General features: G+C 37.2%; 3 protein-coding genes across 4 annotated transcripts; 2 read left to right on the forward strand and 1 right to left on the reverse strand.

Moving 5' to 3' along the window:
- The first annotated feature begins 465 nt into the window (after positions 1-465).
- LOC105955796 (DNA/RNA polymerases superfamily protein) lies at positions 466-8,301 on the forward strand. 2 transcript variants are annotated; one of them, XM_088825652.1, is made up of 19 exons: positions 466-1,633; positions 2,034-2,249; positions 2,346-2,479; positions 2,572-2,638; positions 2,780-2,838; positions 2,998-3,115; positions 3,220-3,333; positions 3,456-3,587; positions 3,776-4,192; positions 4,700-4,750; positions 5,128-5,198; positions 5,577-5,661; positions 5,775-5,927; positions 6,357-6,431; positions 6,542-6,631; positions 6,746-6,793; positions 7,171-7,285; positions 7,394-7,497; positions 7,872-8,301. In XM_088825652.1, the coding sequence occupies exons 1-19, from the start codon at positions 1,613-1,615 to the stop codon at positions 7,980-7,982; spliced, it is 2,181 nt and encodes a 726-aa protein (XP_088681778.1). In that variant the 5' UTR covers positions 466-1,612; the 3' UTR covers positions 7,983-8,301. The 2 variants fall into 2 exon arrangements, with proteins under 2 accessions (XP_088681778.1, XP_012835044.1); XM_012979590.2 differs by having other exon boundaries at positions 520-1,629.
- Positions 8,302-8,433: 132 nt separating this feature from the next.
- On the reverse strand, positions 8,434-11,113 carry BLOS2 (biogenesis of lysosome organelles complex 1 subunit-like protein). Its single transcript, XM_012979592.2, has 3 exons — positions 10,975-11,113; positions 9,927-10,057; positions 8,434-8,813 (listed from the first exon to the last, which is right to left on the reverse strand). Exons 2-3 carry the CDS (start codon positions 10,020-10,022, stop codon positions 8,547-8,549), a joined length of 363 nt encoding a protein of 120 aa, XP_012835046.1. The 5' UTR covers positions 10,023-10,057; positions 10,975-11,113; the 3' UTR covers positions 8,434-8,546.
- Positions 11,114-12,390: 1,277 nt separating this feature from the next.
- On the forward strand, positions 12,391-26,882 carry LOC105955798 (ARM repeat superfamily protein). The gene is made up of 18 exons (XM_012979593.2): positions 12,391-12,571; positions 12,788-13,009; positions 13,563-13,681; positions 14,480-14,525; positions 15,105-15,177; positions 15,310-15,367; positions 15,644-15,739; positions 16,971-17,088; positions 17,155-17,421; positions 18,241-18,342; positions 18,493-18,847; positions 18,939-19,052; positions 19,431-20,047; positions 20,162-20,358; positions 20,590-20,812; positions 21,658-21,777; positions 22,343-23,113; positions 23,571-26,882. Exons 2-18 carry the CDS (start codon positions 12,914-12,916, stop codon positions 26,634-26,636), a joined length of 6,438 nt encoding a protein of 2,145 aa, XP_012835047.1. The 5' UTR covers positions 12,391-12,571; positions 12,788-12,913; the 3' UTR covers positions 26,637-26,882.
- Positions 26,883-27,655: the final 773 nt, after the last annotated feature.

Consider the following 27,655-nt stretch of genomic DNA (forward strand, 5'->3'; position numbering starts at 1 on the left):
TTACAACCACCCCTAAACTATAAATCTTCTTACACGTTTACTTTTGCGGTGTCAAATTTAGTGGAAACTTCTAGATTACATGTAATATTCTCAATTTTGTACCCGTTTTATTTCATTCGAGCTCCACATTTTGAAGTAAGGTGATCATAAGATATGTTTCTTGGCTTGTATGTCTCTGATTGTGGTGCATTATAAACTGCATTTTTGCACAAAACGAGTACAAACTAGAGAACATTCCACGTAATAGAGAAGATTATGTTGATTTTGACACCATAAGGGTGGACGTGTAAGAAGATTCATAGTTGAGGGGTAGTTGTAATTATCGAAACATGAGGGGTTTTTTTCGTAATTAGACCATACCTAAGGGGAATGATTGTAATTTAACCTATTTATTATTATTATTTTTTATTTTGTTTTTGTATTAAATAAAATTTAAGTTAATAATTTAGGCCCATCTTGCCAATTGTGCAATTTTTGAAGTTGGAGATATATAAATAGTAAATACACGTGAGGCCCAAAACCTTGCTCAAAGGTTTTAGGAGGGTTTATAGTCGGCAACTTCCAATTCGAATTTCTCCCCCAAATTTCTCACATTTTCTTAATTACACAGTAAAAATATAAACAACAACTGATGAAATCGGAGAATCAACAATCAACTCCGGCGATTCGGTTCAACTCCCGTCCCACCATTTGTGCCGATCAAATTTTTCTTGGCTCGATTTGATGTACAGCAGCAAAACCCCCATTTCCACCACCTTCAAAATCGGCGGTTCTAGAAACCCTAATCACAACCCACGCAGTAGTAGTAATAGCTCCACCGTGATGTGGAAAAGCATCGCCAAGAGAATCAGCTCAAAAACCCTGTTGAATCGGTGCCCCAATTCTCGAAGATTCCTCGCATTTGCCCAAGATTCTGTTTTTCCCGACAAATTCAAGCTCAGAAAACCGCTGTTCGATAATTCTCGCTCCGATTCTAATATTTATACCTCTACCCATGATGAATTCATGATGTTTTCGAGCAGGAATCAAATGAATGTCACTGGGTTGAGCTTTAAAAGCTACGCCACTGTAGCGGAAGCAGTCGAAGTAGCCGGGTCCCACACCGATTTTGAGGACGACAACAATAGTAATAGTAATAATAATAATATTAATAATAGTAACAATGTTGATGATGAATTTCAAGAACTGTTGAACGAAGTTCGGAAAGAGGAGAAACGGCAGTGGAGGCAAAACCGGAGGAGCGGGAAAGGAATGGGGAACGAAAAGTTCAAAGCCCTTCGAAGGAGGCAAGTGAAAATCGAGACCGAGGCGTGGGAACAAGCTGCGAAGGAGTACAGGGAGCTGTTGAACGATATGTGCGAGCAGAAGCTGGCTCCGAATTTGCCGTACATGAAGTCGTTGTTTCTCGGGTGGTTCGAGCCGTTGAGGAACAAGATTGAAGAGGAGCAAGAGTTCATTAGGAAAGGGAAGAGTAAGGCTTCGTATGCTAATTACTTCGATCTTTTGCCGGCCGATATGATGGCTGTTATTACAATGCATAAGCTTATGGCGCTGCTAATGACTGGGGAGCATGGTTGCGCGAGGGTCGTTGCGGCTGCTTGCGTTATAGGTGATGCGATCGAGCAGGAGGTTGGTTAGTAATTATTATGCTTAGCCCATTTATTTTATTAATCTTCATAATCACTCGACGAACTTGCGTATTATAAGAAAAAAACGAAGACTATGAGATGTTAAAATCCGTGTCATTGAAGGCAAAATTTGAATTGGAATTGGAATATAGCATAGCGAGATTTTCCCCGCCCCGTTGAAAATTTGACAAATTGAAATGTGCTTTGGAAGAAGACAGATGCATAGGTATTATCGAACTTTTTTTTGGGGGTTTAATCGTTGAAATAGAACCTATAGTATGATGCCTTGAGTGTTTACTGCTTTTTTTAGCAATATTACACATAATCTTATTTACGACTGTATGTCACTTGAATTGCTCCGTATATTTTATTTATTTATTTATTTTTTATTTTATGATGGATAAGGTGAGAATACACTATTTCTTGGAGAAAACTAAGAAGAAAAAAGTCACGAAAGATGCAGAAACCGAAGGAGATAAACCCGATGAAAATATCCAAGAACAAGCAAAATTACGAGAAAAAGTCACTAATTTGATGAAAAAGCAAAAGCTGCGAGCCGTGAGGCAAATAGTGAACAGACAAATCGAATCTCAAGCGTGGGGCCAAGATGCTAAAGCAAAGGTCCGATTTTTATTTTATTTTTTTTATTAATTGCATCAAATTTATGTCTCTAAAAATATCATCTAACAGTGCTGTCTAAATTTTTTAACCTTTCAGGTTGGAAGTCGTCTCATTGAATTGATTATACAAACAGCCTATATACAGCCCCCCGCCAGTCAATCTGCTGAGGGCCCACCAGATATTAAACCTGCATTTTTACACACTTTCAAAACTGTAGCAAAAGAAATAAAGTAAAAATCGATACTTCCCCAGTTCCTATTCCATCTCTAGTTGTTTATTTTCTGTTATGTCATCGTCTTTTACTAGCTTTCTTTATTCACAGGAGCAATAGCAGAAGATATGGTGTTATCCAATGTGACCCTCTTGTTCGTAAAGGCCTCGAAAGAACTGTGAGTTTGATATCTGTGCTCCCTTAGCCTCTTTCTAAAGTTCAAAATCAATAACGAACAAGGGCTAAAACGTAAATTCAGAAGTTGAACAAAATCTTGGTCACTTAATTTTTATTTTTTTGACGTAATATTATTTTACAGGCCAGACACATGGTCATCCCATATATGCCAATGCTGGTTCCTCCAGTCAAGTGGACAGGGTACAGCAACTCTTTTTTTTTTGTTTTTTTAATTTATTTTATTTTATGGTACAGTAACTATATTATGTAGCTTAGAATGTTATCGAACTCCCAATGAGACGAGGTTTTGTAATTTGTTGGTGCCTAGCAACTGATTGATTATGGATATTTTCTTGTTAGGTATGACAAAGGTGCATATTTATATTTGCCTTCATATGTAATGCGCACGCATGGAGCACGCCAGCAACGTGATACAGTAAAGAGGGCACCTAGGGAACAATTGAAACCGGTGTTTGAGGTTTGATTTTTTTTTTTTAATATATATAATTCTAGGTTTTGATAACGAGATGTGAAGGTATATATTACTATATAAAATTACAAAATTAAATCTATTGTTTATAGGCATTGGATACTCTTGGAAGCACGAAATGGAGAGTGAATAAGAGAGTACTTAGCATCATTGACAGAATATGGGCTAGTGGGGGTCGTCTTGGAGACTTGGTTGACCGAGATGATGTATGTTAATTTAATTTAGGTCTTAATTTCTTATCCTATTTTCCTTAATACCAGATAAAGTTTCTTTCGAGTCAAAGTTAATTTTTTCACTATGAAATGAAATGTTCTGTATTTTTCCGCAGATCCTTCTGCCAGAGCAGCCAGATACAGAAGATGAATCGTTACTCCAGAAGTGGAAATGGAAAGTCAAATCCATCAAGAAAGAAAATAGCGAGCGGCATTCACAACGTTGTGATACAGAGCTCAAACTTGCTGTAAGATCTATTTTTCCTTATTCTCATCTCTTATTTGCAGTGACGGAGCGAGTATAGAGTCACCCCCACCCCCCTACCCCACCCTCTTCTAAAATAGATAGTTTTGTGTGTAAATATTTGTTTTTTTCCCCCACACAGTAGAGTAGTATTTTAGATATTCTCATCTATCAATGGTGTCGTATTGATAGGTTGCACGGAAAATGAAAGAGGAAGAAGGGTTTTTTTACCCACATAACGTTGATTTCCGTGGCCGTGCGTACCCCATGCACCCTCACTTGAACCATTTGGGCTCGGATATTTGTAGAGGAATCCTCGAATTTTCTGAAGGAAAACCGCTTGGAAAATCAGGATTGCGTTGGCTTAAAATTCACGTGGCGAATTTATTTGCCAATGGTGTGGACAAATTATCTCACGAGGGCCGAATTTGCTTCATCGAGAATCACTTGGACGATGTGTTCGATTCTGCAGATAGACCGCTTGAAGGAAAACGGTGGTGGTTGAATGCAGAAGATCCGTTTCAGTGTTTAGCGGCGTGTATCAATCTTGTTGAAGCTCTTCGAAATCCTTCTCCTGAAACTACAATCTCGCATATTCCGGTGCACCAGGTATTTCTTTTTGAATACCATATAGTTTCTTTAAATCTTCAACTCGGAAGTGGAAAACTTATTCCAATTCCGTTCCTGAAAACTTCGGAAACTCAGAAAGTCGAATGGACAAACGTTTTCCAAAGCGATTTTTTTTGGATCAGAATCGATGGAATTCGGAAATTCAAACTTTCTGGTCACCTATAATACCAAAAAACATAACATTATTGATATTATAAGTGTAATTATTGGAAATTAAAATTGGATCGGAAATTGGAGTCGAGTATATATTCCAAATCCATTCCAAAAAAATCGAAAAAATCAGAATGAAGAATATTGTTTCAAAATCGGAAGTTTTTTTATTGGAATCGGCGAAATTCGAAATTTCTGTCCCAAACTCCACCACTAAATACGGGTCGTTTGTAATAATTTAGTAGGACTTCTGTTCTTCATGACTGTAGTCTGTAGGTATTATAGTCACTTTATCCGTGCATTAATATTAATTATTTCTATTTTGTCTTTTTGTAGGATGGTTCCTGCAATGGCTTACAGCACTATGCTGCCCTTGGTAGAGACAAGGTGAGCTTCTTCCATTTCTTTGTCAACACTCAACAGTCAACACTAATTTTAAACGGTATCAACACCTGAAATATACTTGTTGTAGTTTCGGGAGTGGAGATGTAGTAGGTAAAAATATCTTGAATTAAATATTTAAACGTAGTAAAAGTTTAGTTATACTTAAGCGGAGAAAGATAATCGTGAAATGTTAATAAATTCAATGTAAATAAATTCAACCCACTTTAGACATTTTCCGTTTGATATTTTCATGTTTCGAGTGTTTTATGTATTGTAATCGAATGTTCTTCTATCCCTTTTACATGCTATAGCATTTGTTCTTTATTTTTTTTTTTTTATTCTTTTTGTCTGAGTCTATCTTTTTGCAATCACTAATTTAGCTAGGAGCAGCTGCTGTAAACTTGGTTGCTGGAGAAAAGCCCGCTGACGTTTACTCGGGAATAGCTGCCAGGTAGCTATTTTTCTCATACTAGAGCTTGTTTATTGTTAATATATTAAAAAAAGAAAACGAAAAAAAGAATTATCTCGGAGGCCATGTAAGATTAGTTGCTAAAAAAAACCTAAAGAAAGTAAAGCCGAACGGTTGTAGAATATATTAATTTGAAGTATAGCTGGGGTGGTATTCACTTTAGCCTTATTTTTCGGTCCTGATTTTTGTCCTCGCGGAAGATGATTGTTTCTTCAAATTGATCTGATTCCACAAGTAAAACACATGTACTGTCGATTAAGATTAGATGAAAATCTGGACTGGCGTATGAGATTTTTGAAATGTACGCATAATATCTAGGCTTGTGGTCTTTGCTAGTTTCTTGATCATGCTTTCATTCAGGGTTCTTGATATCATGAAGGAAGATGCCCAAAAGGATCCTTCAGTATGCCCCGATGCTTTGCATGCAAGACTATTGATCAATCAGGTTCGTTTTCAATACACAGCATTGTCAAATCGATTCTTTACTCGCCCTAAACACTTAATCGAGCAATTAATACGTCTGTGATGCTTTAGTTCTGATAAGCAAATGATGTTTAGGTGGACCGAAAGTTGGTTAAACAGACTGTGATGACATCGGTGTATGGTGTGACATATATCGGTGCTCGAGATCAAATAAAGAGAAGATTAAAAGAACGTGATGCCTTTGGGGACGAGACACAGATATTTGGTGCAGCTTGTTATGCAGCTAAAGTAAGCGTAATCTTGCATGCAAAATATAAGTTATTTATAATCAATTATATTCGTCAATGAAGTTAATCGGCTTATTCAATGATGGAACTAATTATCATTCTTAGGCCTCGTTTGGTTGGTTGGATTAGCCATGATTAATTAAAATTTTGGACCTTGTTTGATGTTTGATTAGTCAAATTACTTTTTGGGATGGCCCGCAATTATGGAAAAAAAATGAGGTCTAATCTTGGAATATCGGGAGTTGTTTATTTAACCTCCTCTAGCCAATTACACGATTGGGTTCTGATTGGTTAATTTTATTTTGGCAACACAAACGAGGCCTAAATGAATATCAGTTGCCCCCACAATCTGTGATTAGTGCATTTTTAATGAATTAATTTAGATTATAATCTTAATGAAATTCAACTCTTGCATGTTGGCGCTGGATAGATTACATTGACTGCACTCGGGCAGATGTTTGAAGCTGCTCGGAGCATCATGAATTGGCTTGGAGATTGTGCTAAGGTGGGTTTTCTTTTAATATTTGTCTTTTTATTTCCTTTATCTCGATAAAAAATGAATATTTGATCGAATTTGTTCTTCCAATAATTGAATATTTCACATTAATTGAATAGATTATTGCATCGGAAAACGAGCCTGTGCGTTGGACAACTCCACTTGGACTCCCGGTGGTTCAGCCTTACCGTAAAGTAGGAAGACATCTTGTAAGTGTTGGAAACTTAGTTCATTTTTATTTTATTTTTTTCGATTTTTGCATTTTTTGTATTGTCGAAGCAACTGTATTATATTTTTTAGCATCTCTTCGATCTTTATTGCAGATTAAAACGTCTCTTCAGGTTTTGACTCTACAACGCGAGACGGATAAGGTAGCTTACACACTTTACGATTCCTTGAATTTTTTTTGTCTATTAAATCCTTCTCATCTATTTTCAGATTAATACTTTTCATTCCGAATTCTGAATGTTCAGTTTTCTGAATTTTCCATTTTTTAGGAACGGAATTGGAATACATATTAGATTCCGATTCTAATTTCCAAAAATTACACTTATATTATCAATATTATTATGTATTTTGCATTATACATGACCAAAAAATTGGAATTTCCGAATTCCATTGATTCCTATCCGAAAATTTTCGATTTTCCAATCTCGGAAATGATTACATTTATTCATCTTTCTGGTTGTTTCGGCATCTTCAAGCTAGTTTTCTAAAGAATTTAAAATTATTCCGATCAAACTTGCAGGTAATGGTTAAAAGGCAGAGAACGGCTTTTCCACCAAACTTCGTTCATTCGCTCGATGGTTCACATATGATGATGACCGCCATTGCATGCAGAAACGGAGGCTTGACTTTTGCAGGTCATTTTACCTCGTTTCAAATTTCTAACGTCTCGTAACTATAAATACTCAGACCTTCAATTTATTTATTATTATTTTTTTTTTATTCTTTTCTCTATCTAATTGCAGGCGTGCATGATTCGTACTGGACACACGCGTGCGATGTTGATGAAATGAGCAGGATATTAAGAGAGAAGTTTGTTGAACTATACGAAGCACCGATTCTAGAGAATGTAAATAAATCTCTAATCACTTCTTTTTTAGTCGGTTATTTCGTCTAACCAACAAAGCCTATTTCTTTCTAACTGGAAATACATCTTTTTATATATTCGGATTTATTGCATTCAGCACCCTTGTGTTTACTCTAATTGTAAAAAAACTCCCCGTGTTATTAATATTAGCACAACTCCCCTCTACAATTCAATTTTCTTAGCAAACTACCCCTGGAACAGGGATAGTATGCTAAAAAATGCACCACGGGTGTGTGTGTGATAATATTAATAACACGGGAGTTTATTTAGCAATTCGATATAACACATGGTACTGAATGCAATAAACTCCAAATATATATTTCCTTCTAAAGACTAATAATTTCGTATTTGAACAGTTGTTGGAGGGCTTTCAACAGTCTTTTCCTACGCTGACTTTCCCTCCTTTGCCCGATCGAGGAGACTTTGATCTTAGAGACGTGTTGGAATCTCCCTATTTCTTCAACTAATGGTGGGGTCCACTTCAGTTTTTCCGGGTTTTTTTTTTAATGTACATACAAGCGCTAGAGGGTCCGTTTTTATTTGATGCTATCACCACTATTTGGTTCATTCTTCATCTCCAAAAGCTGGAATTTCGTCCTTCTTGTACAGTTTTTATACAGAGAAATAGTACATCAAGCAATGGAGCTCGTTCGGTATTATGGCTGCCCCCCTGAGGGGTATAACTGTAAATTTTAGAACTGAAACAAGTTGTAGCCTTGAAGGACAGTGGAAGCTTCTAGAAGATGTTGTATATATGTTTTTTGTACTTGTGTGTCTGTTTCTAAAGTTCTATAGAATGTGCAATCTTGCCCTTGCAGCCCTGCAATCAAGAAACGTTAAACGGGTCGACCTTAAAAGGCATTTTCGCTCGTTTTATAGGAATGAAGCGATTAATTGCGCTGAGCACATAATCATATATTACGAGTGATTTATTATTTATATTAATTACTATTTTAAAAAAAAATTGTACATCTACAATACTTAAAGGTGTTATGAATGTATTGCAATAATGATTACCCATAAGCTTATTTTTACTGAGGTGGAATCTGGTACACAGATTGCATTTTCGATTCCAACATCAAAACATATTTGTCGAGCATAGAAATTACAGCTTCGAATTCTGTAACATGCTGCTCTATGGTATCGAGCTGCAGAACATATTCATCAAATGTGCTGCTTTTCGACTTCAATTGCTCCACAAATATTCTTAATCCCGATGCCACGTCACCAAAGCCTTTGTATTCTTCTGCTACTCTTATATTCATCTTCTCCAAAAGCTCGAGCACGTTATTAGTTCCCTAATATATTACGAAAATTCAAAGTTATAACAAATCCATAAACTATTGCACGGAAAATGCTGGAGGCCCAAAAATAAGAAAATGGATTACAAAAATACGAAAAATATAAAACAAGATGGCTTGGCCCGTATACTATAAATCTCTCAGTAAATGGAAAATACTTTGATGAAATATATCTTAAACTTCGGCCATATTTCTTCGGCTGCTAGTCCGATTGACTAAATTAGTAGTAACATGTTTGTTTGATAATGTTCAAACTAATTCGAGTCTGTAATAAGTTTAGTTACTAGAATACTATACAGGGTTTGACTATTCTTATAGGAATGTTAGTGAACATTCACATTTAGTACCGTGATTTTAACAATTTCGATTCTAAATCGAATATAATGAACCGATCATCTTACTAACTAACTAACTGAATAGTCGGTTAGTACAATTAAATCTAACCCAAATTAATCCAATTCATGCAAGCGAACAAAGCCTTCTATCTATTCATTTTCTCCCAACAACATATCACGAACTCAGTGGAGGAACAGATATACTTATTTTCTCCACAAAATGCAAGATATAGAAAATGTGCATTCGATACAAAAATGTTCGACAATGTAGAACTACTAGATAGCCTCATGCATTTAATTTTAGGGTAAGTTACGGCCACCTATCATGTTTGGGTAATTACAACCACCCATCAGCTATGAATACTTTTACACGTCCACCCTTATGGTGTCGAATTCTCAACATAATCTTCTATATTACGTGGAACGTTCTCTAGTTTGTACTCGTTTTGTACAAAAATGCAGATTTTGATGCACCGCAATTTGTTATTTATAAGCCAAGAGACACAACTTATGATCATTTTGTTTCAAAATGTGGAGCTGAAATGGGGTAAAACGGGTACAAACAGGAGATAATCTAGACGATTCTACTAAATTTGACACCGCATGGGTGGACGTGTAAGAAGATTCATAGTTGAGGACTGATTGTAATTACCCAAACAAGAGGGGTTTTATTGTAATTTGACCTTACTTCAGTGGGTGGCCGTAATTCACCCTTACTTTTATCGAGCCAAAAATAATAACCGAAGTAATGTTTTCACACACAGTTTCTGGTTACCTGGAGTTCGCCTTTGATCATGGCAGAGACGTTAGTGAAAAGATCATTAAGAGATTCAGCGAGTTGATCTTGCTCTGTCCCCTTCCCAGAAGCCATTATAAGACGGGGTTCGGATATATTCTAACAATTCTCTGTCATGGCATACAAAAACTGTTTATTTATCGCAAATAGTAAATTAAATTTTCTTGCTTTGATCTTTTCTTTTTAAAGTGAATCAAAAAAGCTTTCAATAACACGTCATGGAAAATATTTCGTATAACCAAGCATTGTCATCTAAATCATATTCTAAAGCCCATGAATAAACTTCATGAAAACTTCATATCGACACGAAAGGAGATAGTTTTAGCAGCAAACTTCATGAATTTATCGACTAAAATAAATAAATCAAAGATTGATATCATGGATATATGCATTGAAGAACTAAACATCGAACGTCTTGTAGAATCACAGCGCAGCTAAAATTTATCAAACGTCGAGAAGATTCGCCAAGATTAGACTTTTGCCTGTAATTTTTTTTAAATGAAGATCCGATAACGAAATTATAGAGATAGAAATTGACAGTGAATAATGCCATATAAGTCGAAAGACTATACAAACTTGCATTGTGGTTCGATTTTTATCAAAACCCCCTCGTTACTCGTTCTCAACCGTTTTTTTCTTCTCATGAATCGAAATATATGATCGTTCGTGCAATAAATCTATCTTACACGAAAGGATTTTTATTTTTTTAATTTACCAGAAAAAAACATTCATTTAGTTAAGCAGCTATTCTGCAGTATGTGATTTGCCTTTTAATCATTAAAACAGACAACACATTAAGCCCTAAACAATTTCAGATAAAACTTTTTTTTTTTAACAGAGACTTAAAATCTCCAAATAAGATTGCAATAAATTTCCAGATTCATAATAATATTTCAATTCAATTTTATCTCCACCGAACACAGACGCACACCACAAAGGATTATGAGTAATTAGCAACCAAATCACCGGAAAACATTCAATTAAACCAAACGCACGCTCGGACCAGTGGTGATGGCGGTGGTGTTACCTGTAGGGGCAGCTTCAGAAACTCCGTTCGAGCTAAGGACGGCGGCGGCGGCGACGGCGACGGCGACGGAGGAATGGCAGAACTCGTGAGCGTCTATAGTTTCGGTCCTTTATACTCGTGTTAGTGGTTTTATTTAATTGTGTTTTACTTTTTTGGTGCCACAATATAAAATTAAAATCCATCACCATAAGCAAATATATGATTTTATCATAACATAATTATGTAATTAAATTGAATGAAGTTCAATACATAAATTTTCAATAAATTCAAATAAAAACTCAATTGTTTTTTATTTATCTATTAATTATGGATTCACCTGAAAAATTATTGATCTTGTAAAATATTTAATTAAATAGTAATTATCAATTAATTTTATTGATTAAAAAATGAATTTTAGTTTTTTTTTTTCTTTCCAGTAACTATGAAAGTAAGGGTAAATTACGGTCAACCCCTAAGGTAAGATCAAATTGGCGCGTTTTTACAACCACCTTCTTCAACTATGAATCTTCTTACAAGTCAATTCTCATAGTGTTAAATTCACCGAAAAGTTCTAGATTGTGTGAAATAATTCCTAGCTTGTACTTGTGTTGCGCAAAAATGCAATTACTGATGTACCACAATATGATATTTACAAGTCAAAAGATACATCTTATCGTCGTCTTGTTCCAAAATGTATAGCTCGAATTGTGTAAAACAGGTACAATATGGAGAATATTTCATATTATGTAGAAGTATCTACTAAATTTAAATTTGATATCGCAAGAATAAATTTGTAAGAAGATTCATAATTCAAAGACATAGTTGTAATTATTCAAACACGGTTGACCGTAATTTACCAAACAATGTAAGGGTAAATTACAAACACCCCCCTGAGGTATGGTTAAATTACAAAAAATCTTGTTTGGATAATTACATCTACCCCTCAACTATGATTTTTTCTTAGACCTTCACCTTTATGGTGCAAAATTCAACATATTCATCTAGATTCCGTGAAATGTGCTCTAGTTTGTACTCTTTTTGTGTAAAAAATACAGTTTCCGATGCACCACAAACTGATATATACAAGCTAAAAATCACATATTATGATCATCTTGCTTTATAATGTAGAGTTTGAATAGGATAAAACGGGTACAAAAGTGATAATATTCCATATAATCTCGAAGATTCCACTAAATTTGAGGAGTTGAGGGGGTGGTTGTAATTATCCAAACAAGAGGGGTATTTTTGTAATTTGACCATACCTCAGGGGGTGTTTGTAATTTACCAAACAAAGTAATTAAGCCAAAATACAAATACACTAGTGCGGAATAAAAGAAAAAAACCTTTTTACACACCCGAAACTAATTTGCCCGAAATAGAAACGAAAACCCGACCCGGCCCGGTCACAGCACCATTGTTTGACCCGCATCTTCATTTGTCAAAAAAACAGCCGAGCGACAGCAAAACACAATAATAATAATAATAATAAATTAAAAATAAAAATTAAGGAAAAATCCATGTCGCCGTTGGCCTGAGAAGAAGCAAATCTCTGATGGAAGAAGAAGAAGAAGAAAGAGAGAGATGAAATTCAACAAGCCATTACTTCATTTCGCACAAGGTACTTTCTCCCAAAACCCTCGGATTTAACTGAATCAGCATCACTCAATAAACGATTGTGTATATATATGTATATATACATGTAATCTGTATGTATATACATGGGTGCGTATCTCATTATTCGAACGCAATGTTGGAGCACTGTTTGAATCAGATGATTCGACGCTTGCGTTTTTTTTTTTCTTTTTTTCAATGTTGATTGGGCGGAATTTGACAGCTTTATTCAATTGAGATCACGATAAAAAAGAAGAAGAAGAAGAAATCAATGCTAGGGTTGAGGTGAAAATTTGAAGTTTAAAGCTGTGTGTGTGTTATGTGATTTAACGGTTGAGAAGAAAAAAAGATGAAGGCTGGGAGTGCGGCGAAGCTGATTGTTGACGCACTGCTGCAGCGGTTCCTTCCTCTAGCTAGGCGTCGCATTGAAACAGCTCAAGTTCAAGTAAGATTCTTTTTTTTTTTTTTTATAATTTTTTTCTGTGTGTGTGTTTTTGTGTGTGAATGATGTAATGATTGGGCTATTTTGTTTTCCATACAGATAGTGAAATTTCATTTTGATTTAAATAACAGATTGTTACTATTATCGTTCTTTCACGAATTTGCCTGTGACGACGAATCGAATTATGAATTATGATATTGAGTGTAGAATCAATACCCATGTGTACAATATGCTGAAAAAAATGGCGAAAACGTGTCGATAATCGATAGTATTTTGTATTGCATTTATGGATGCTTGTATTAGATAGGATGTGTAAAATGAACGGAATGGATGAACTACACATGTGAGGAAATGATTGGGCAATTCTAAGAAAAAAAAATTCTATCCGGCAGTTAAAGGCAAGGACATTTTGGAGGTTTTTAGAACAATCACAGTCGCTTTTCATGACGTCAATTTGCGAAGCTTTTAACACGTGTCACTACCTTTTTCCTCAATGATTTTCACTTCTAACAATAAGCGATGTTTGCTAAATAATTCGTGTTGCAATTAACTGCAGGATGGGCAGTACCTTCGGCCATCAGATCCGGCTTATGAACAAGTACTAGATTCTTTAGCAATGGTGGCGCGACACACGCCTGTACCTTTATTAGAAGCTCTTTTACGATGGAGAGAAAGGTTTTTTCTCTTTCTATAATAATATTGCTTTTTATTAGCTAGTGAATGAGATAAACTATCTTCTTTATTTGGATTAATCATTGAAGGTCGTCCTTCCACTTTGTAATTATGCTCTCCCTTGGGATTTTATTCCTTGCAAAATATGCATGGAACGATACATTGGTAGGGTCATGTCATTGCTGATGAGTTATTGACTTTTATTTTCCCGAGATTTGATATTATTATTATTATTATTATTCATATTATATTATGTTGGTTTATTTGGTCTTACCTTTTTTAGTTTGTGGAGTAATTCGACGGAAAGCTTAACTTTTAGGGATAGGACTTGCTCTAAGTACGTAGGTAGAACAACCCCCAGTATTGGCGTACAATGATTGATGAACTTTCCCAGACTCCACCTCCATTATACTTTTTAGTTCAGTCATAGTTGCTAAATTTAGAATTTACTTCTAACTTGATTGTGACTACTGAAGAGTTAAGACTTCACCTACACTTGGCCTGTTTAATATAAAATCTCAACTGCATTAGGTTGATAAATGAGCATGGAGTAACGGTAGCATCAAGTATGGTGACTAACCAACAGAAAAAATACAAGTCAAAATTTTCTGCTTGGAGTTCATGTTAGCACATATATGATGATATCATATGTTATTCTCTCTTTGAATTTTCTTGTTGGTTGATTGGTGAGGTGACTTATCTTTTACAATTAGGACTTGTCTTCTTTCTCCTTGAAATTGAATACATGCTTAATTTTCAAATGAAGTTGTCCTTATGAATATTTTTTGGGTTACTATGCAGTGAGTCTCCAAAAGGTGCAAATGATGCATCAACATTTCAAAGAAAGGTTTGTCTCTCTGCAACCTGATGAATCATTAGCACTTGCACCATCTTCACCATTTCATCACTGGATGCAGTTGTTGATTTTTGTCTAGCTTGTTTTAATTTTATGTCAGTTAACTGCAACTTTTCGGTATGAAGATATTGTCACTAGGAAAATTTTAAGTCAATAGAAAGATGAAAGATTGGCTTTGTAGTGAATATGAAATGGTAGGCACGAAAACATTAGTAATATGATGAGTCCCATGATATGAAATGTAATTATTTGCATTTTTGTGGGCAGTGGGCTTGAAACACAGCCAGGGAACTAAAACTGTATTATGTGTCTAGTTTTTAGTATCCTAGCTTTAGTTAATATTGAAAAAGCTATGTTTTTAGACAATCCTCACAGAAGATGTGAGCAACTTTTACAATGATTAGGCTCGATAACATTAAAGATTAGATATTTGATAGTCTTGATACTGAAATAACTGGGATTGCAAGAAAAACAAATTGCTATTATGAAAAAACCATTTCATTGTTTTGCCATCTATTATAGCAATAGATTCAAACTAACTTGAGCTCCTTATGATGTTTCATTGTACAGCTCGCAGTGGAATGCATTTTTTGCTCAGCTTGTATTCGCTTTGTTGAGTGCTGCCCACAAGAAGGACTTACAGGTCTGTTCATGCTTTAGAGGTCTCCTGAATATTTAACTGGTCATATACAACCTAGTTCAACCCCCCCACCCCCACCCCCTCTCCCCCCCTCCCCCTTCCTCAATAATTTAACAAGGTGTCCTCTATTGGCAGAAAAACTTTGGATTGGGCTTGAAAATTTTGTCTTCGACTGGCTAATCAATGCAGACAGGTGAGATGACTTGATTCAATTTAAAAAAAAAAAGAATGCTGGTAGTAAACTACGGATTCTGATTGGTTACATTCCCGACATCTTTAACTGTTCTCTCTTCTATGATTAAAGTGCATGCATGTGTATAATGTTCTACTGTGGGATTCATATACTTTTTTGTTTGCAGAAAAAAATCTGCTATAGTATATAAAAATGTCATATAACGATGGATATGATATTGTTTAGCTGTTATTGTTCTTATTTTGGAAGTAGAAATTCACTATTTTCTCTTGGCAGGGTTGTTAGCCAAGTCGAATATCCTTCCCTTGTTGACTTGAGGGGACTTCTTCTGGACCTAGTTGCACAGCTACTTGGTGCTTTATCACGTATCAGGTAAGAAATAATTCAGTCATGTCAATTTCGGATCTTATTGTGTAACTATAAGGTTTGGGTTTATAAATTGTTGCACTGATGATAGCTTCTTCATTTCTGCACAAGTGACCACCTCTACTCTGTGATATCTTCTATGTAGTTGTTTTGAACTGCTTTCATATCTGAATAGCCAACTTCTAATGCTGGATGGTAATTATATTATTTAATGAAACATTGCCAAAAGGCTTAGCATGATTTCTATGATGAGATATATACAATCTTTCAGTTTCACCTTTTTAACATTTTCTTCATTAACATTACATTAGAGTCTTTCTAATACTATGCTTTGAAATTAGAATGGTACTGAAGCGTGCGTAAAGAGGATGAGATTTTTTATTTTTTTATGTTAATACGAGAGAAAGAAAGTGAAAGAAAAACTGCTCTCCACCTGCAAAATCACAATTTTCCTCTCCTTCATTTGATCCATCTTAATTTTCTTTGAACTCTATTTAAGCAAGGTTTGAAATTTAATAGGAAAATGCTCCTAATCTTGGATTTTTTTTCATCTATGTATTCCCATCTCTCCCCAAATTGAGCATACTTTTGACTTTAAGTATAGTTTAATAGGAAAATCCATTTGAAGCAAGGAATAAGTTCAGGGTTCCAGAGAAGAGCGAATAACATCCAACTAGTTTGCAACTTAGATTTCTTCATTTTTTTTTGCTTTGTTTTTGATGTGATTTGCAGCACCTTATACTATAGGTATACATATATGCTTGTTAAATGGTGAGAAGCAAAGGGGGCACGCGAATCTAAATGTATACGGCTTTTGGAACTCCTTATGAAGTCTTAGTTAATGGCATGATCAGCAACACTTGAATCATCTAAAATAAAATACTAAATGGATCTTTCTTGTGCAAGAGAAAATTCAGGATGAGCCAATAAAGACTAAGAAGGTTGGCTGCGGAATAAATTGAGCAGCGATCTCCATATAGAATAGAACTGCTATACTCTTTCAACTTTATGTAACAAATTTGAAAGATGCATTTGAGATATCAAGATTCAAGTGATCCAATATATCATTACTGTCAACTTACTGGAAAGTTTTGGCGTTAGTATCCAATGTTTGTAATTTCTTGTTACGTCTACGTTAATAAGTTTTAATGATGGATAACGTTCTTGGAAGTCTTTTCTTATATTAAACACTATGATGTGATTAAATATTTCCACACTTTTCTGTTTGACTGAACAGATTTAGTTCTGTGACTGAGCGCTTCTTCATGGAGCTCAATACTCGCCGAATCGATACCAGTGTTGCACGAAGTGAAACACTTAGCATTATCAATGGAATGCGCTACCTTAAACTTGGGGTACGAGTTAATAAAGTCATTGATTAAGTTATGAAAACATTTGCTTGACAAGGGGTTGATTTTCAGGTCAAAACAGAGGGTGGTCTGAATGCGTCAGCATCTTTTGTTGCAAAAGCAAATCCTCTTAATCGTTCTCCTCATAAGCGTAAAAGTGAACTTCACCATGCACTTTGCAACATGCTTTCAAATATACTAGCTCCACTTGCTGATGGTGGAAAAGGTCAGTGGCCTCCTTCTGGTGTTGAACCTGCACTCACCTTTTGGTATGAAGCTGTTGCGCGAATAAGGGGGCAGCTGATGTACTGGATGGACAAACAAAGTAAACATATAGCTGTAAGTTCCATATGGGGGTTAATGATCACATTTTTTTCTGCTTTATTTCATTTTGATGGGAAAAGAAAAAGCTTAATCGTTCTTAAGATTCTCGCTTCTAGGGGTCATTTTATCAATTTCTGTGATGTTTGACAGAAATTTGTAACATCATCAATATATTGCCTGGGTTTAGAATTTCGTCAGTCCTAGCTGTGGATCATAATATCTTTAGGCAGTTCTGTAATGAAAAAATAAAGATTTGATGCAGATATGCTTTATTCTTCCATTATATTGTATAAGTTCAGGCATTAGGGGGTATTAAAAATTTGAGTTAGTTTGTTGATGAATATACGAATCTGAATAGATATCCACTGCTTCTGTGGAGGAGCCATGGATTTTTCTCAATGAACTTGTGCATTAATATACATTGTTACATACTGTAAATTACTCAACGTGTCAACACCACATCTAGATTTACGAACAAAAAACACTACCCCGTAATGTTTTAATAGGTATACTTTGACATAGATGACATTTTGAAAGTGAAAATTCTATGAATTTTTATATTATTAATATAAAAAAGTTGCCGAGATTTATTGGTGTCTCATCATTACTTCGAGTAAGAAAAAGTTGCATTTCAGGAAACCTAGTTGTATGTGGGACGTTACAGAAAGGAAATAGAGTGATAAATTTGGGTCAGACAGGGTAAATGCTTTTATTCCATAAAGAACTAATATTTTCTGTTGGCATGCATCTGGTCTTTATCTGTATGCCAGACCTTGTTTATATTGGCATCCTATTTGGATATTCAGCTGATGTGAGTGTTTCTTTCTTTTCTAGGTTGGTTATCCTTTGGTGACTCTTCTTCTATGTCTGGGTGATCCTAATACTTTCCTCAACAATTTTGGTCCTCACATGGAACAATTATACAAGCATTTGCGTGTAAGTTTACTATTGTAATCTGTACTACTGTGACTTCTAACAAGCAAAATTTGAATGACTGCCACTTTTCCTTTAATGTTGTGTTAATGTGTAACTTTAAGCTGTCTCCAAATTTTCTATTAATATTTTGAATGTAATTCTATATTTCAGGATAAGAACCACCGCTTCATGGCCTTGGATTGTTTACATCGTGTTCTAAGGTTTTACCTGAGTGTCCACGGTGATGCACAGCCTCCCAATCGTGTATGGGATTACCTAGACAGTGTCACCTCTCAACTTCTGACAATTCTCAGGAAAGGAATGCTCACTCAGGATGTCCAACACGACAAACTTGTAGAATTCTGTGTGACTATTGCAGATCATAATCTTGATTTTGCGATGAATCATACTATACTGGAATTGCTGAAGCAAGATAGTCCAGAAGCAAAGGTTATTGGTCTTCGCGCTTTGCTTGCCATTGTTATGTCTCCTACTAGCCAGCATGTTGGCTTGGAAATTCTTCATGGTTATTATTTTTTTTATCTCTTAACTGGTGCTCTTTTTTGCTTTTGACCTTCTGAATATATATCTTAACTCAGCCTGTGCTGCATTGGCAGTTCATAATATTGGTCACTACATTCCTAAAGTCAAGGCTGCAATTGAAGCGATTTTGAGGTCTTGCCATAAAACTTACAGTCAGGCTCTTCTTACTTCTTCAAGGACTACAATTGGTAATATTTTACAGCTCTTGCAGTTTCTAGAACGAAACAATATCATATTGACATTTAACTTTGCATTTCATGGAAGCATTAGTTAGCAGGCAAATGTGTTTTGTTGCTACATTTGCATTTGATAACCTTTGAACAATTTGTACTGCCTTGTTGATTTCGTATGGAATATCTCTGCTATAATCAATTGTATCTTTTCATTTACTTGATTTATATGTTTATTTGACATATATTTGACTTATTAAATATCTGCTACCCAACCTTATGTAATGTAGACATCTAAAAAAACTTATTCTGCTTGATATGTTTTCTGAAATTTTCTGTAAAGTTACTTCAATATTATGCACAACCTGGATGTACAACTGAGAATAAGTTCTGCAGATGCTGTTACAAAAGAGAAGTCTCAAGGCTATCTTTTTCGCTCGGTGCTGAAGTGCATACCTTATTTGATTGAAGAAGTTGGCCGAAGTGATAAAATCACAGAAATAATTCCTCAGCATGGCATTAGTATAGATCCTGGGGTACGTGAGGAAGCCGTGCAGGTTCTGAATCGGATCGTGAGATACCTTCCCCATCGCCGCTTTGCAGTTATGAGAGGAATGGCGAATTTTATTCTACGTCTTCCAGATGAGTTCCCTCTTCTCATCCAGACATCGTTGGGTCGCCTTCTTGAGCTCATGCGTTTCTGGAGAGCCTGTCTATCTGACGATAAGATGGAACGCGAATTAAAGCGTTTACAGAGAATCGAGGGATTAAAGAGGTCATCATTTAAGCAAACTCCAGAGGCAATTGAATTTCGTTCTTCGGAGATAGATGCAGTTGGTCTTATATTCCTTAGTTCGGTTGATAGTCAGATTAGACATACTGCTCTGGAGTTGTTGCGATGTGTGCGCGCTTTAAGACATGATATACGAGAACTTTCAATGCAAGAGCGATCAGATCATATGAGAGCTGAAGCTGAACCAATATTTGTAATTGATGTTCTAGAAGAGAATGGGGTGGGTAATACATTATGGCTCATTTGTTGTCTTGTTATTCTGCTCCATTTTCATTCCTTCTCCGCTTTAAAGTGCGATATACAGGTTAAATTTACGAGGCACTGTTTTCTGCAGGATGATATTGTGCAGAGCTGTTACTGGGATTCTGGCCGTCCCTTTGATCTCAAACGAGAGTCTGATACTGTACCTCATGATGCAACACTCCAGTCTATACTATTTGAGAGTCCTGATAAGAATAGATGGGCTCGATGTCTTAGTGAGATTGTGAAATACACCGCCGAATTGTGTCCTAACTCTGTTCAGGAGGCAAAGTGAGTACATCTATAGTAACTAAGCATCCGTTTTATTGGTACTGAATTCTTATGGGAAGCAGTGTCAACTAAGTTTAGAAGGATTGAATAAACAAACCAGCCTTGGTTTATATTGTTAATAAAATGATATAAGCCGTCTTTTCAGATCCTCAGTGTTCATCTCCCTTTGAAAAATTGACTTTCGTATATAAACAGAAGAAAGGGGCTCAAGATTTATCGTTTATATTGCAGATTAGAGGTTATCCAACGTCTTGCTCATATTACACCGTCCGAGTTGGGTGGAAAGTCTCATCAGTCGCAGGACACAGACAATAAGCTGGATCAGTGGCTCATGTATGCAATGTTTGCCTGCTCATGTCCACCTGATAGTCGTGAAGGTGGGGGTACAGCAGCAACGAAAGAACTATTCCATCTGATTTTTCCTTCGCTGAAATCTGGTTCTGAATCACATGTAGTAAGTAATTGCTGCCTGCCAACACTCTTTTCAATACGTCACTCTGGATCTAAGTCCTGATATCTTGTTTTTCCTCAGTTAAGAACTCCTTTTTTGAAGTGGTTTTAGATGATTTTAGAACCACATGACGTAGTCAGCAGTATGCAATATGTATACGACTATCATCATAAGCTCATAGCTAACTAAAATAATAATATATGTGTCAAATTTAAACCTGGGGCTGATTAAATTTGGAGTATGAACCCACAGCTTTTTCCACAGTTTCAACTGCTCCCAGTTTCCAATTTCTTGTTGTAACATAGAAAGCCAGCATCTCAATTTAGGTATACTTGAAAATTTGCTATAATTATCCATTCCTTCAATATAAGCTATAAAAGCCAATGATTGTTGACAAATCCTTGAGAAACACTTTTTGAAAAATGATTTGTAATTAATGAGTAATCAACTCAAATGGGAATTCCAATTATAGACTACTTTTTCCTTTTATTTTAGCATTTTAAGGAAAAAAGGTATGAATTTCCATTTGTATGCGTTGTCCTATCGAATTTTTAACTATTTGAGGCACAATGACAAATATATGCTTGGTATGCAGTTTCTTGTCTAGTCTAGGGTGTTTTGCTAGTTCAAAGTTTCAAATTTGTAGATACGATGGTCTATGGTGTGCCTCTATTTAAAGTTAAAGGGTTTCACTAATTTGCTCGGCATTTTGTGCTAAGAATGATATCATATACAAACTCTCACTCGGTTTAATCTCCAATCAATCTATTTTTTCCACTTCATGACTAAACTTAGAAAAGAGGATAAACAATTACATGTTTTTTACCTATAGTATGCTCCTCCTGCAGCATGCAGCTACCATGGCGCTTGGTCACTCACATCTGGATATATGCGAAGTAATGTTCAGTGAGCTTACTTCTTTTATAGATGAGGTTTCTATGGAAACAGAAGGCAAACCAAAGTGGAAGGTATATTTCATTATTAAATACAACCGAAGATATTGTTTAGATTTTCCGTCAACCTCTTAGTTCCTCTCTATTTTCCCCTTCTCCATATATCAAACTCTTTGCTTATCTTTTTTGCTTTTGACCTGAGGAGGCACCCTTGGGGGTTGAATAATTCTTTGCTTATCTTTTTTGCTTTTGACCTGAGGAGGCACCCTTGGGGGTTGAATAATTCTTTTTCTAAAAGGAGTTGCATCTGCCACTGAGTTTATTTTTTTCTTTTTCTTTTTGTGCTTCGTCATCTTTTAAATATATACTAAAGAGAGGATCCTTTTGGCATTCTTCGACCCATCTTTTGCCCATTTGGCTGTCATGTTATTTTCATGATAATGCTAATACTTATCAGTTGTTATCATTTTATCTGAATAGTGCTAGGAAGAAGAGATCTACGTATTTCGCATTAAACTCAGCTATATTTAGGCAAATATAGAATCGACATTGCATTTATTTCCTTCTTGTTTACTTTCTGCTATAGTTGAATAGTCATTTTCGGATCCAATGAGATTAAGTACTAATGGTATTCATGCAGAGTCAAAAGTCTCGCCGTGAAGAACTCCGTAGCCACATTGCAAATATATACCGGACAGTTGCTGAAAAAATATGGCCTGGAATGCTAGGCCGCAAACCAGTTTTTCGCCTTCATTACTTGAAGTTCATCGAAGAAACAACCAGACAGATTATGGCAGCAACTGCAGAGAGTTTTCAGGAGATGCAACCTCTCCGATACTCCCTTGCTTCTGTTCTAAGATTTTTGGCTCCTGAATTTGTTGATTCAAAGTCGGAGAAATTTGATATCAGAACTCGAAAGAGACTTTTCGATCTCCTCCTTACCTGGGGTGATGATACAGGCAGTACATGGAATCAGGACGGTGTAATTGATTATCGGCGTGAAGTTGAACGTTACAAGTCTAGTCAGCATTCACGGTCAAAAGACTCTGTTGATAAACTTTCATTTGATAAAGAATTGAGTGAACAGGTCGAAGCAATCCAATGGGCCGCCATGAACGCAATGGCCTCTCTGTTATACGGCCCTTGCTTTGATGACAATGCAAGAAAGATGAGTGGCCGTGTAATTTCTTGGATAAATAGCCTCTTTATTGAGCCTGCACCCAGGGCACCTTTTGGATTTTCACCAGCTGATCCTAGAACTCCATCTTATTCCAAATATACTGGAGACGGTGGGCGAGGAGTAACTGGCCGTGATAGGAGAGGTGGTCACCATCGAGTTTCTCTAGCAAAACTGGCTCTAAAGAATCTCCTCCTCACTAATTTGGATTTATTTCCTGCCTGCATTGATCAGGTAATCATGAAATACTGTATTGTACGAAAGCCATCAGTTTGTACATTTTTAAATACTGTCAATAAAGCATGTTATTATGTTGAACCATGTCGTGAACACGAAAAGTTAAATGTACATGTTTCGAAGTAGCATGAATAGGGTCATCACTCAATCAAATGTTTGAATTAGTAAATAATACATGCATGTTATGCTTTTCATTGTTTTTCATTTATACTTATCGCATTTGATGCCAATATCTCGTATATACATCTTTTTTTAGTAATGGCTGACTAAGTTTATGTCATATCTAGCAAAAATTGGTAGAATGAGAACTTCTTAGTGAGGCTTTGATGAAAAACATTTTGTGTTCATGTGTTTGCTGCCACATGAAGTACATTCTTTTCTTTCTCAGTTATCTGCTTCTGGTTATTGATTATTTTGCTCTAGAATGACTAATATACATAATTATGAATGACAGTGCTATTATTCTGATGCTGCAATAGCTGATGGCTACTTCAGCGTGTTGGCTGAAGTCTACATGCGTCAAGAGATACCCAAATGTGAAATTCAGAGGCTATTAAGTCTGATCCTTTACAAAGTGGTCGATCCATCCAGACAAATTCGTGATGATGCTCTTCAAATGCTCGAGACACTTTCCGTTCGTGAATGGGCTGAGGATGGTGCTGAGTGCTCAGGAAGCTATCGAGCTGCTGTTGTTGGCAACCTTCCCGACTCTTACCAACAGTTTCAGTACAAACTCTCTTGCAAACTTGCCAAAGATCATCCAGAACTGAGCCAACTTCTTTGCGAAGAGATCATGCAGAGGCAACTCGATGCAGTGGACATAATCGCACAGCACCAAGTCTTAACATGCATGGCTCCATGGATTGAGAATCTCAATTTCTGGAAACTGAAGGATTCCGGTTGGAGCGAAAGATTGTTGAAAAGTCTTTATTACGTGACGTGGCGCCACGGGGATCAGTTCCCCGACGAGATCGAGAAGCTATGGAGCACCATAGCTAGCAAGCCTAGGAACATAAGCCCCGTTCTTGATTTCTTGATCACTAAAGGAATCGAAGACTGCGATTCGAACGCATCGGCAGAAATAAGTGGAGCATTCGCCACGTACTTCTCGGTTGCCAAGAGGGTTAGTTTGTATCTAGCTCGAATCTGCCCACAACGTACAATCGACCACTTAGTTTACCAATTGGCTCTACGGATGCTCGAAGATACTGTGGAGCCACTGAGACCTGGTGCTAATAAAGGTGATGCCGTGGGAGGCATCGTCTTGGAATTCTCTCAGGCTCCTGCAGTGACTCAAATCACCTCTGTTGTGGACAGCCAGCCTCACATGTCTCCTTTACTCGTACGTGGTTCGCTCGATGGACCACTAAGGAACACAAGTGGAAGCCTGAGCTGGAGAACATCTGCTGTTGGTGGAAGAAGTGCTTCAGGCCCGTTGACTCCTATGGCTGCAGAACTTAATATTGTTCCTGTAACCGCCGGTCGGTCCGGTCAACTTCTGCCTGCATTAGTCAACATGTCGGGCCCACTAATGGGGGTACGTAGTTCAACTGGAAGCTTGAGAAGTCGCCACCTGTCACGAGACAGTGGGGATTACCTCATCGACACTCCGAATTCTGGTGAAGATGGATTGCTTTCAGGGTTCGGGACCCACGGTGTCAATGCCAAAGAGCTCCAGTCGGCTCTACAGGGCCATCAGCAACACACGCTGACGCAAGCGGACATTGCGTTGATTTTACTAGCTGAAATCGCCTATGAAAATGACGAGGATTTTAGAGAGCATTTGCCTTTGCTCTTTCACGTAACGTTCGTCTCGATGGACAGTTCGGAGGATATTGTGTTGGAACACTGCCAGCACTTGCTCGTTAATCTGCTTTATTCGCTCGCGGGCCGCCACTTGGAGCTCTACGATGTTGAGAATAGTGACGGGGAGAACAGGCAGCAGGTTGTGAGCCTTATCAAATACGTCCAGTCGAAGAGAGGCAGCATGATGTGGGAGAATGAAGACCCTACAGTTATCAGAACAGAGCTTCCAAGTGCTGCACTCTTATCCGCCCTCGTACAGAGCATGGTGGATGCCATCTTTTTCCAAGGAGATCTCCGGGAAACTTGGGGTGCAGAGGCTCTCAAATGGGCTATGGAATGTACGTCGCGACACCTGGCGTGCCGGTCCCACCAAATATACCGTGCCTTACGGCCACGTGTTACTAACGACGCATGCGTATCTCTATTGCGGTGCATGCATAGGTGCCTCGGTAATCCAGTACCTTCGGTTTTGGGTTTTGTTATGGAAATCTTGTTGACTCTGCAGGTGATGGTGGAGAATATGGAGCCGGAAAAAGTAATACTTTACCCCCAGCTTTTCTGGGGGTGTGTTGCAATGATGCACACCGACTTCATTCACGTGTACTGTCAGGTGCTCGAGCTTTTCTCTCGTGTGATCGATCGCTCCTCATTTAGAGACACCACAACAGAAAACGTGCTTCTATCAAGCATGCCGCGTGACGATATCGACACAAACGCGTCAGACAGTTCCGAATTTCACCGCATAGAGTCGAGGAACCTCTCTCTAGTGTCACCCTCACTATCTGCAAAGGTGCCCCCATTCGAAGGGGTGCAGCCTCTCGTTCTCAAGGGGCTCATGTCCACCGTAAGCCACGGTGTCTCCATCGAGGTCCTCTCTCGAATAACGGTCCCTTCTTGCGATTCGATATTCGGCGATGCGGAAACACGTCTCTTGATGCATATTACAGGATTACTCCCCTGGCTCTGCCTGCAGCTGGGCCAGGACACATCAGCAGGAGTGGGAGTCACTTCACCGCTCTACCAGAAAGCCTGCACAGTAGCAAACAACATCGCCGTTTGGTGCCGAGCAAAATCATTGGACGAGCTATCCACCGTTTTCATGGCTTACTCATCCGGAGAAATCAAAGGCATCGAAAATCTCCTCGCTTGTGTTTCTCCGTTATTGTGCAACGAGTGGTTCCCGAAGCACTCTACTCTTGCCTTCGGCCATCTGTTAAGGCTTCTCGAGAAAGGTCCCGTCGAATATCAACGTGTTATTCTTCTCATGCTGAAGGCTCTGCTTCAGCACACTCCAGTGGATTCTGCACAGAGCCCTCATATGTACGCGATTGTCTCACAGCTGGTCGAGAGCACACTGTGCTGGGAGGCTCTTAGTGTTCTAGAAGCACTCTTGCAAAGCTGCAGCCCTTTGCCTGGGTCCCACCCGCACGATCAGGGCCCGTTCGAGAATGGATTCGACGACAAGTTTCTTGCTCCACAAACCTCCTTTAAAGCCCGAAGCGGGCCTTTGCAGTTTGCAGGGGTCTTAGGGTTTGGGCAGGGTTTTACCAATTATGGGCAAACGAATACGAACGAATCCGGGATTTCGCCCAAGGAGTTGGCACTGCAGAATACTCGTTTGATGCTTGGGCGAGTTCTTGATGGTTGCGCACTCGGTAGAAGGAGAGATTACAGAAGGCTCGTTCCTTTCGTAACCACCATAGGGAATCCATAGTGCATGCATGCCTGCCCAGTGGTGGTGTGAGTGTAAATAGATAAAAATTTTATTTTAGATTTTATAGTAATTGTTATCTGATGTAAGTTTGATTGAGTTTTGTTTGTAGCTATGAATGTTGAGTCACTAGTTTTTGTGAAAACATTGTTTTTTTGATAGTTTTTTAGAGTTGTGTAATCTCATTTGTTTGTATGGATACTACACATTGCATTCAGATGGCTGGAATGAGATGTACATATAGATTTATCCTGGGTTGGATTATGTTCTAACTATATATAGTTTTGGTGATGGTCCTTGTTGGTTGATTGGTTCCGCGGTTAGTGACTTTTCGACTTTCGAGGTTGTTTCTTTGAAATTGAGTCGTTGTGTTATGTGCAGGGGTGGAAATCAGATCGATCCAATCGTAATTAACACTTGCACAAAAGAAATCCATTTTTTTTTCTTGGAAGTTTTTTCACTTATTCCAGATATGTTCCGATTTTTAATGTCATGTTTTAGTTCGTCGCACAACACATTCTTCGTCTCGTTACAAGTGCATATATATATACACGCATACGCATATATCGGTAATTACAAATGCCCCCTCAACTATTGCTCCGTGTGACAATTACACCGATACGACTAACGGAATCTTGAAGATTCCATAGAAATATTCGATATGAATTTCCAAATCCACCCCAAATGTTACATTTTGTCTTACTTCAAGGGTGTACCCGTAATTTGACAACAAATTTTTTGTTTAATAAATAGATAATTTAGACAATTATTCATTCTGTTACTCTGGTAGTTTTAGGTACGACATTTGTAATTACCAATGCTATAGCGATTTGTAAGTTATTTAGACTTAAACGAGGAGGGCATCTGTAATTTGTAATTTACCCATTTTTTAATGGGACAAAATTATAATTAGTTTTTTACTTGAAAAAAAAATATGAATTCCTCCAAACGTGTTAGTTCCAATCCATCCATCCATCCAATTTTATTATAATAACACAACATGATTTTAAAATTGCCAATAA

This window comes from Erythranthe guttata, chromosome 11, assembly GCF_056151865.1.
Source record: "Erythranthe guttata isolate IM_541 chromosome 11, IM_541, whole genome shotgun sequence".
Lineage (NCBI taxonomy): Eukaryota > Viridiplantae > Streptophyta > Magnoliopsida > Lamiales > Phrymaceae > Erythranthe > Erythranthe guttata.

Bases quoted from the DNA above. Each gene is read 5' to 3' on its own strand.
- BLOS2 (XM_012979592.2), bottom strand. From the start codon at position 10,022: ATGGCTTCTGGGAAGGGGACAGAGCAAGATCAACTCGCTGAATCTCTT. The intron at 8,814-9,926 runs GTAACCAGAAAC...GTAATATATTAG, and splicing joins TGATCAAAGGCGAACTCCAG to GGAACTAATAACGTGCTCGA.
- LOC105955798 (XM_012979593.2), top strand. From the start codon at position 12,914: ATGAAGGCTGGGAGTGCGGCGAAGCTGATTGTTGACGCACTGCTGCAG. The intron at 18,848-18,938 runs GTTATTATTTTT...CTGCATTGGCAG, and splicing joins TGGCTTGGAAATTCTTCATG to TTCATAATATTGGTCACTAC. The intron at 21,778-22,342 runs GTATATTTCATT...GTATTCATGCAG, and splicing joins AAGGCAAACCAAAGTGGAAG to AGTCAAAAGTCTCGCCGTGA.
- LOC105955796 (XM_012979590.2), top strand. From the start codon at position 724: ATGTACAGCAGCAAAACCCCCATTTCCACCACCTTCAAAATCGGCGGT. The intron at 2,480-2,571 runs GTAAAAATCGAT...CTTTATTCACAG, and splicing joins ACTGTAGCAAAAGAAATAAA to GAGCAATAGCAGAAGATATG. The intron at 4,751-5,127 runs GTGAGCTTCTTC...TCACTAATTTAG, and splicing joins CTGCCCTTGGTAGAGACAAG to CTAGGAGCAGCTGCTGTAAA.